Source organism: Miniopterus natalensis, chromosome 7 (assembly GCF_054644295.1).
Source record: "Miniopterus natalensis isolate mMinNat1 chromosome 7, mMinNat1.hap1, whole genome shotgun sequence".
NCBI classification, from domain to species: domain Eukaryota; kingdom Metazoa; phylum Chordata; class Mammalia; order Chiroptera; family Miniopteridae; genus Miniopterus; species Miniopterus natalensis.
Window position 1 is genome coordinate 71,053,637 of NC_142087.1, and position 10,504 is coordinate 71,064,140.

The 10,504-nt window shown below is 37.1% G+C and overlaps 1 protein-coding gene across 2 annotated transcripts in view; it reads left to right on the forward strand.

Moving 5' to 3' along the window:
• The window catches only part of RELCH (RAB11 binding and LisH domain, coiled-coil and HEAT repeat containing), an 89,870-nt gene extending 87,758 nt beyond the window's left edge, over nt 1–2,112 (forward strand). For both annotated transcript variants that reach the window (XM_016223520.2, XM_016223522.2), the window contains exon 29: nt 415–2,112. In XM_016223520.2, the coding sequence (XP_016079006.2) occupies nt 415–535 (121 nt within the window). In that variant the 3' untranslated portion in view covers nt 536–2,112. The remainder of the gene's footprint in view (nt 1–414) is intronic.
• Nucleotides 2,113–10,504: the final 8,392 nt, after the last annotated feature.

The following is a 10,504-nucleotide window of genomic DNA, read 5'->3' on the forward strand; positions in this document are numbered from 1 at the left end:
TTACATGGAAAGCTCAAAGGGGTTTCCTTTGTAAAGCTGACCGCAAGGAATAAGCGTTTCATCCTATCAGGATAGGTACACACACACACACACACACACACACACACAAATAGCCCAGTGAGTTAGGTAATAGTAACTTACCCAGCAGGGTCACACAGCTGGTAAGTGACAGAGCCAAGACTCAGTCTCCTTCCCGATGCGCTCCTAACCACTACACAACACTGCTTCCTTTTTTATAAAGCATGGACGCGAAAGCGCCTGACCCAGGATGGTACATAAAAACTCCTCCCCATAAATACCAGTTTCCCTTTTGCGATACCAGTTCACAGTACATTTACTGAAGAAATGAAAAACTTAAAATTAAATATTGTAATTTTTAATTGCTTTACCTGAATTTTAAACTTTCTTCTTTAGCTCAATGTCAATTGCTGCAAGTTTAGTGAGTGAAGATACAAAGACCAAGTTTTTGAACAAAATGGGCCAGTTGACAACATCAGGTGCCATGTTGGCCAATGTGTTTCAGAGGAAGAAATGAAAACAAGAAGGACGCCCCAGTAGACACTATGATGGACCTCAAACATACTGGTTCCTTGTACTTGAAGTACTTGCCTTTTTTTCTTTCTTTGTTTTATGTTCTTGAATTATAATTTCATCCTAACCTCCAAAGATATTTGCACTGCTTTCGATTATTGCTGTATATTTGTTAATTTTGGAGTCATAACTGTGGTGATAGGAAAGCGAGTCAATAGTCTGTACCAAGTAAGTCCCTCTTCTACGTTCTTGTCTTTCAGAATATTTTTTATATATATAGTGAAGAGCTTTTTTGTTTTGTTTTGTTTTTTTAATTTTTGGATGGGATATTAGCAAATATCTGTATTATACACTAAGCTATTACAATGGTACTTAAAATAATGTAAATTTGAAGTCATTGTTATAAAGTAATAAAAGTGGAGATTACTTAAGTATTTAAATTATGAAAGAATAATGCAGACTTTTTATTGTTTCTTAACTGACTAGAAAGAGCCACCAGCATTACTCTGTGCCTTTTGGACTTCAGTTTGTGTGTCTGTGGGAACCGTGTGCATTCCATTCACACAGTATTTATACTGCTGTGATGAATCTGAATTACAAATCCTGCAGTACATAGATAATAATGAAACTCTCAACATTTCAGAGCTCTCCTGAATATTCTTTAAGTGCTATTTAAACCTCCCCAGCACTACATGCATATAATGGACTTACCTGAGGAAAGACAGCACATAAACTTGGGGAGTGGCAGCCAAGGTGAATTTACAAACTGCTGTGTAGTAGATTTAAATATTTAAAATAAATGTAAGTAAGAAGAGCTAATAATTGTGAAAATTTTCCCCAAATTGAAATACAGAAGAAAATGTGGTTTGAATCTGAAATTTAACACTTATGTAAAACATTTTATTTAAGATATTTTCTAATGATTTTAGTTTTACAGATTATCTTTTCAATCTGCGTGTTACAGAAAAGTACCTGTAAGTTAAGGACATTTGGGAGCTGCCCTTTTCCCTCTCAACTAAAATGTCATTGGCTAAATTATTATTGGTTAGTTAACCCCTTGTCCCTTAAAGTCAGTGACCGTTCCTGTGTTTGATGTATATTACATAGAGTCTAAGTCAGTGTACAGGTCCCCTGGAATTTGACAGTTGTCTATAAAGTAATGCAACTCGAAGTAGAAAAGAGTTGTATTGGGCATAGAAGGGGGGTGATTGGTTTGAGGGGTTAATGTGAGGCTTTTTTGAAAAATGAATATTTTAATAAAGAATTCTTGTTTGAGCACAGTCGATGCACATAGGTGAGTCTCATGTTTGTTGTATAAACTGGTTTCGTACACTTGGAACGTAGTTGGATGACATTCACTTCCTGAGAAAGCTACCTTATCTCACATTCTACCTTATAAAATCAGTTGCTGTAAGCAAAGCCATTTTAATATTCATTCTGAAATTCTTTTTCCTATGGTGGAATGATTGTTAACAAACTAGTCTTTCTGAAAACTGTTGGATTCTAGGCATTCCTGAGAAATTGAAAGTGGCTACCTTTCATGTCAAAAATGTTGATCTATAAATAAAATGTTTTTGCATACTTGTTTTTGTTTTGTTTTTGGCTATGTGTATTTACTTCCATTTTGAAACACTATATCTATATCCAAGGGAAAGAAAATGAGAAAGCATATACTCATTAAAATGCACTAATATGTTATTTTAGGAATGTAATCTATATGAATTACCTATTTTAATTTACTTTTACTAAAAAAGATTGTTGCTATAAAATTAATACATTTTCAGAGATGATTTAGAGAAAAAAATGTTTAAACTCTCATTTGCTTTCATCTATAGAATAAGTATGTTCGTTACCAGATAAATAAATATAATGTATTTTATTGTGATAATTTTTATTAATTTGTGAATCCACTTATTTAATTGCTAATGGTTTTTTTAAAGGCAGCAGCTAGCAAGATATACAATATATTCCAAGTCCCCCTTATGCTGTTAAATACCTAAATGTCAGTAAGACTTCACTTTTATTTTCATATTGATTTTTATACTAAAATGTGGATTCTTTGAAGACAAGACAAATACTAATCATTGAGACTGTGTTCTTCCAAAACAGGCCATAAAACTCCCATACTTACTCTTTTTAAATAGAAATTAAAACAGCACAAGTGTAAGTATGCAACTTAACAGAAAGCAAAATAATGAAAGGCTGAATTGAAATTATGCCTGTTTCAAAGGCAAGCCAGAGATTAACACAGTCAGGAACTTCGCTGAATTATTTCAAGAACGACGCTTGCATGGTAGCAATATCTAGCTCTGTAAACAGGCGTCTTTGACCTTTATTTATTTGCATCAGTCACTGCTTTAGAAGGATTACTTTTCTAAACATCAAATTGACTTACAACCTGAATGAAATTGTGAATAAGTAATTTTAATGGGATTTCAATTCAAGGCGCTATGAAATTTCTTTTTCTTACAAAAATAAAAGATTGGTGGTGACTGCAATTTCTCTTTCTTACCAAAATCAAAGATTGGTGGTGACTGCAGAGGTCGGGGGAGGGGGAAGGTGGGAGAGGGCATAGAGGGGATAAATGGTGATGGAAAAATAAAATTTAAAAAAAAGAAATAGAAAATTGTTTCAAATAAATGGTCTCTGATAAAGTTTGGAGAGGTAAAAAAATCGATATGCATTGAATTGTCTTTTCATGACCCCAATGTTTAAGATAATCTACGTTTGACCATGATTTGAACTTTAAGGACATAACTCTCTCTAGATACCACCTTGTTGATCTGCGATAGCAGACTACAGCTAACATTTTGTGCTGGTTACTGATTTCTTTAAAAAACAAACAAACATATATATAGAGAGAGGGAGATAGATATATACACACACATATATATTACATATATATGTTTTTATTGATTTCAGAGAGAGGAAGGGAGAGGGAGAGAGATAGAAACATCAGTGATAAGAGAGTCACTGATCCGCTGCCTCCTGCACGCCCCCTCCTGGGGCTCAAGCCCACAACCCGGGCATGTGCCCTGACCCGGAATTGACCATGACCCCCGGGTTCATCTGTTGACTCTCAGTCACTGAGCCACACTGGCCGGGCTGGTTACCAATCTCTTAACTGTTTTCTGTGTAAAGAATGCACAGGGTGTCAGTGTGTGTGTGTATACATTTTTGGAGACACTATATTTAAAGAGCTTTGTAATTAGCTATTTTAATTTCTAAAATTCTCTAGATTGGATAGGTAACAAAATTCCATCTTTATGTTGGATATTAACTCTTATAAGCAAACTATGAAATGAATTTAGCCTTTCATGTAAATAGATGTGTTTGAAAGTTCTAATGTAACTTTACAGTGTACCTGTTTTTGTTACTATTTTATTTCAGTAGATTTTTAAAAATAGATTAAAAATATGTGCTACTAATCAAAACTAATAAATGTATCTGGAAGACTTCTGCACACTGGCAAAATAATTGTATTTTAGACTATTTCCATCCAAAGGATGTTCCGTGTGCCTTTCACCTGCGGCATCGGCTCTTTAATCATAATCTCAGCGGCGTGTCTGCTCATTCGTCTTTCCCTTCAGGACTAACTGCCGGAAACTTTGCTTCGATTGCCTTCTTGAAGATTTGCTTTGTTTTCATGTTTAAGAAAAATCTTTAAATAAAAATTCCTTTTTACTATAAGACCAACCAATTATAAAGTACGCAACAGTTAATGTAAACTTAACACAATATAAAATAACTTTATTATGTTTTTTTTTGATAGTATATAAGTAATTCCTTCTGATCAGTGTGGTGAGGAATGTAAATTATTTGCTTTTTTTCCAAAGAGTCTTCAATAATACCTGGAAAATTCTGCCCAAAGCCTATCTATCTAGAAGACTCAATTACTATTTTAGTTCCTTTTATTCCATCAAAGATTGATCCATTATAGTTATTTCCATCAGATCATTGCACCAATAGGTTTCTTGGTGTGTATAAGCTGGCATTTTGTGTTGTGTGTTTTAGGCACTAAATTCTTAAGTTTTCTTTTTTTTTAATCCTCACCTGAGGGTCTTTTTTCCATTGCTTTTCAGAGAGAGAGGGAAGAAGGGTGGGAGAGAGGGAGGGAGGGAGGGAGGGAGGGAGAGAGAGAGAGAGAGAGAGAGAGAGAGAAACATCGATGTGAGACACATCGATTGGTTGCCTCCCGCACACACCCCAGCCAGGGCCAGGGGCCAAGCCTGCAACCCAGGTGCCTGCCCTTGGCTGGAATCGAACCTGAGGCCCTTCAGTCCGCAGGCCACTGAGCCACACCAGCCAGGGCTAGGCACTGAAATTCTTGTCAGTGATGTTCTTTAGGGTTGTCATTTGTCAATAGTCTGCTTTTTAAAACTTCAGCAAACTATGATCTTATTGGAAAAGTAACCCTTTCTTGAACTGTTGCCATTTACAACCTTAGATGTTTTTAGAATGTGCATTTTCAGTAAAGCTGAAAATACTGTATATTTCTCTATATAAAATGTACAATGCTAAGTCGTATAAATCTAGTTGACTTTTTCATAGATGCTTTATGTTCATTTCTGATAATTACATGACAGTTTTTTAATTTTTCACTTTCTCTGTTTATAAGCCTTCGTATCTTATCTTAAATAAGGCGAATGCTCTTCACAGTGTAAATCATTTTCTCATTTATTTTTATATGGATTTTATAAGTGTAATCACCTTTCTAACAAGTTACTTTGTCTTACCATCAGAGAGCATGGGAATAATAACATGCTCTCTATTCCTCACAGGAGCTTATGAGAATTACATAGTAGTAAACCTGAAAGTGTTTTTAGCATTTAGAAAGTATTATGAAAGTTCAAAGTGAAATTAAAAATTTTAAATCACTACATAAAGCGTGGATAACGCCCGCCCCATATTTTTGTTTTCTAGGGAGTGAACGGGTAACGTGCTAGGCGAGGTTTACCTAGAATAGCTGGGAAAGGCGGTCAGGTGAGAGCAGGAGGTGCTGCAGCTACGGGCAGTGAAACCCTGGAGAGGGAAAGGGGGTGATTCCGCGCACAGGGGGGCAGTGGGCTCCTTCGTAACGGGAGAAAGCAGAGAATAGATACGTTTGGAGGCCAGTTGGTAGGTTTACTGGTGGGAAGGTTAGGGGGTTTCCACCTAAGTCCTATTTTCTCAGTGAAGTATGAAGCGAAGACATTAACTTGGTGGGCACAGGGCAAGTCTTGGAGCTTCCAGGAGAGAGGAGGCAGATCTGGTTGCCTTCAAGGATGGCACAGTGAATTACTGAGAGAGCTGTAGGGTTGCCAAGCAATTTTGAAAGCCCAACTGGAAATAGCAATTATTGATTTAGAGAGAGCCATTAGCACAATTGTATTTTTTTCCCCTCCAGCTAGGCTCAGCTGTTCAGGAGCAGATGTGCCGTTTACAGAGAAGAAAGTATAACCAGAGCTGGGTTTTCCCAGGCGCTGGCCAGCAGGAGGAAGGACACGGATGTGAAAGCCACCACCACAGGAATGACTGCAGCGATGGGCCACAGTATCCAAACCGGGCCAGAGGACAAGGATACTGAAGCGGGGTCATCGCCTGAGGGATGGGTTTCAGTCAAGTCAGAAATATGTTTCAGGGACAATATTCAAGTAAATGAGATGGGAAGATACTGCCTTTGGGAGTAGAAATGAAAAGCAAATAAGATACGTGCTCTGCCGCCCGGCCGTAAGGCACAGAGGTTTGTGAGAACAAAAATAAAAAGCCTCCACTTAAAAGCTTAGCAGGGAAGCCCGGCCAGGCCTGGCTCAGCGGTTGAGCGTCGACCTGGGATCCAGGCGATCAGGGTTCGATTCCCAGGCAGGGCACAGGCCCGGGTTGCAGGCTGCAGCCGATCAGTGACTCTCTCATCATTGATGCTTCTAGCTCTCTCTCTTCCCCTCCTTTCCTCTCTCTGAAATCAATAAAGATAAAAAAAAAAAAAAAAAGCTTAGCAGGGCAGCGGAGGGTTAGGGGTAACCAGGATTCAATGCCCATGAGACGAAGAGGTCGAGGGTGAAGGTGAGACAGACGGTGAGTCTCCAGGGGCCCCGTGGCTGGTTAAGTCACATTAAGGAATGTTCAGAGTAGCTCAAGGGCAAGAGCTCAGATCAGTAAATCTTGGGCTGAGTGAGGTAAGCAGGGTTGCGATGATGGCGTTAGACTGACACTCAGAGAAGTATGGGGCCCATTGGGCATCTGTTCTCTCTGCAAATCAAAATCTTGCTGATCTTAGCAGGAAAGTTTCAGGTTTCTCCCAAGTGTGACCTTAGCTGCCGGGTTTTTGTAGGTATTCTTTATCAAGTTGAGGATGTTCCCCTCCATTCCTATAACCGAGAGTTTTTATGAATGGCTGTTGGATTTTGTCAAATGCTTTTTCTGCATCTATTGATGTGGGCATATGATTTTTCTTCTTGAGCCCATTGGGTGTATTACATTAATTGGTGTTTGAATGTTGAACCAGCCTCACAGACCTAGGATGGATCCCACGTGGTCATGGTATATGATTCTTCCTATACATTGTCGGATGCCATCTGCTTTTATTTTGTTGAGGGTTTTTGCATCTGTGTTCCAGAAAGAGATTGGTCTGTAGTTTTCTTGTAATGTGTCTGGTTTTGATAGTAAGGTAATGAATTTGTACAAAATACATTCTCTGACCACAATAGAATTACAAAAATAACAAAAAGGTAACTAGAAAATAAAATGTTTGAAACGTAGGCAATGTGCTTCTAAAAGAAACCATAGGTTAAGGAAGAAATAATGAAAATTAGGAAACATTTGCATTAAATAATAAAAATTTCAAAACTTGTCAGATGAAACTAAAGCCGTACTTAGTGGGAGCTGTCCATACAGGTGCAAATGCATAGATTAGAAAGAAAGCCTTAAGGTCAGGTATCTAATATTCATTTCAAGAAGTTTGAAAAGAACCGCAAAGAAGCAGTAAAAATCAGAAATTAATAGAAAACACACAATAGAGAAGATCAAGAAAGCTGAAAATTTGATTCTAATTAATTGAACTAATAAATTTGATTAAACCCCAGTAAGACTTATCAGGAAAAAGGCCTGAATTACCAATATTACAAATGGAAAATAAGAAACCTCTACAAACCCTATGACATTAAATATATACGATACGATGAATGACTTTATACCAAGAAAGCTAAAAGTTTAGGTGGAATGGACATATTCCCATTTTTTTTTTTTTTAAAAATAACTACTTACCAAAACCAACATAAAGAAAAACAAAATCTCAGTAGTTCTATATCAAACAAATTGAATGAACAAAATAAACTAAACAATGAGGAGACAGACTCACGGCTATGGAAAACAGACGGACAGCTGTCAGAGGGGAGGGCGTTAGGGGCTGGGTGAGTGGGGTGAAGGGATTAAGCCAAGAAACAAAATGACTCATGGACACAGACAAGAGTCTGGTGATTTCCAGGGGGAAGGGGTGGGGGCGTAGAAGGCAAAGGGGATAAATGGTGCTGGAAGGAGACTTGACCTGTGGTGAAGACACAATACAGCCTAGAGATGACCTTGTAATTTAAAACCATGCCACAAAGCAGCCCCAATGCCCAGGCAGCTTCATCAGTGAATCCTACCAAATAAAATTCTCCCAGATATTTCACAGTCCAGCCCAGCAAAACCCTAACACCTAAACTTGACAGGACCCAATTCAGAAAAGAAAAGGCCAGGCCCCCCTCTCTCATGAACTTAGATGTGAAAACTCATAAACTGCATGTTAGCTAGCAACCTTAATCCACAGACACAAAATAACCCTAATAGCCTTCATTAGTAAAATGTTAAATGAATTGTGATATGTTCATAAAATGGACAGTGATGACATGGGTGACTCTCACAAGCATAATATTGAAAAAAGGCCACACACAAGATAATACATACTCCAGTGTAGATGCCATTTATATGAAGTTCAAAAGCAGACAAAACTGATCAGTGGTGTTATAATTAAACGTAACGAGAGAGATGAAGGGCCAACAACTAGAAGAGAGTATAAGGGGGCTTTTGGGGGTGCTGGTGATTTTCTATTTCATGATCAGGTGCTGGCTACATGTATGTTTTCATTTTATAATTAAGCTGTACACTTTATGTAAATTACACTTCAATAAAAAATATTATTAAGAAATCATTCTCTCTTAATCTGGACAGCAACATCCATGTCTATCGAGGCCAGTCTGAATCTGGCCAATCTGAAAGCAAACTTTGCCATCAGCATAGGACAATGCCTGTTCTACAGTTCAGAAATTCACTTATTTTGAGCACCAAATCTGTAGAACTAGAAAAGTTCTTGTCTATCAAAGCAAGGAAGATAGGTTTCCATGTCTACAGTTCAAACATTTTCATAAATTTTCATATCATTTTTGGGTGTCATGATGGAATAGTATTGAAATCTTAATTTATCTCTGGAGGGACACAGATTTATCAATGCTTTACTTTTGTTTAAAAAGTATTTGATAGGCAAGATGAGGGAAAGAGCAAAACATAAAAGGGTAGGTAATGAAAACATTGTATTTATTAGTTTTTTCACTGGAAGATTTGTAAAGTCTTATATTCACTTAAAAACTTGGCTTTTTTAATGTATTCTCTTTAGCTCTGTGCCCAGTGAAAGTAACGATTCTTATGTCACCATGTGAAAAAAATTATATAAACTGATTAATTCTCATTCTTACTGACATTTATAAGTATTTCATTAATGAGATTGTGTCTTGGTTTTGGGTGTTTAAATGAAGATTGTTAAAATGTAATATAATACAAGCCATTCAAAAGAAATGATGCCACATTTTTATTTTACCGTTTTAATTCTGAAAACTTGAGTTTGTGCAGAAGAAGGGAGTAGTGGGGATTTCCAAGGTGAGGTGCACACTGTTCATATAAAAGAGTTTTTAAATAAACCCTTGATTCCTGTGTTTGTATAATGAGCTTTGTTCATCCTCAAGCCCATTTTAATGGGTTATGTTGGTAACAAATGGTATTCTCCACTAATATTTATAAAATATTTGAATTATTTCAGTGATAGTTCTGTAAATACAGAAATAGTCTTTACTAAGTAATTTAATTTTTTAAAATTAAGCTTTTTAAAAAAGTAGATTTAATATGTTAACATGGGCATTCTATTTTTCAAAGTGCTTCTAAAACCAGCACACTCACCTCTGGGGCTTTCCAAGCAGAAGTTTTAAATCCCCTGAGCTTTTTTTAACAAAGAAGGGGGTGACATTGGAAATGTGCCAGGAATGAGCCTCGGTATTTCTCATGAAGAGCCACAGTGGAAGTACAGTTCCTTTTAGCAAAGCATCACCTCATCCAGCTTTCACGCCACTACTTTTTCCAGAAAGCCTGTCTCCACAAGATAACAGTAGGCCAGATCACTCACTATTCTTTCATCTGTTACAACCATTCTTTCACTTCATTTAGAGTTTTAACATCTATTTACTATTTACACAGCTGTCAGTTCAAATGCAAAAGTGCTTCTTTTTCCTCAATGTAAATAATTTAGAAACATCAAAAGTAAAATCAGTAGTTTCTCCTTTCCCTTCTGCAACTCACCTGATATTAAAATATTGTGCTTAGTGAGGCAGGACTAGCACTGCAGAGCCAGGCAGCCAGGGTCTGAATCCCAGCTCTGCCACATATTGGCCAGTGACCCTCAGCAAGTTACTGACCTCGGTGTCTCAGTTTCCTCATCTGTAAAATGGGACTGATAACAGTATTCCTTACAAGGCCACTGTAAGGATTAAGTGAACTTGTAAGTACAAGTAGTGTAAGTATGCTAGTAGTGTTTACTATTATCGTCTTTCCAGAAATTTTCATTTATGATTGTTGTTTACAAATATGGGATTATATTATTGTTACTTGCTTCTTTTACTTAATATGCAGGAGTGGGCAAAACACAGTTTATTCTCGTATTACTATTTATTAATTATTGTATTATTTGTCT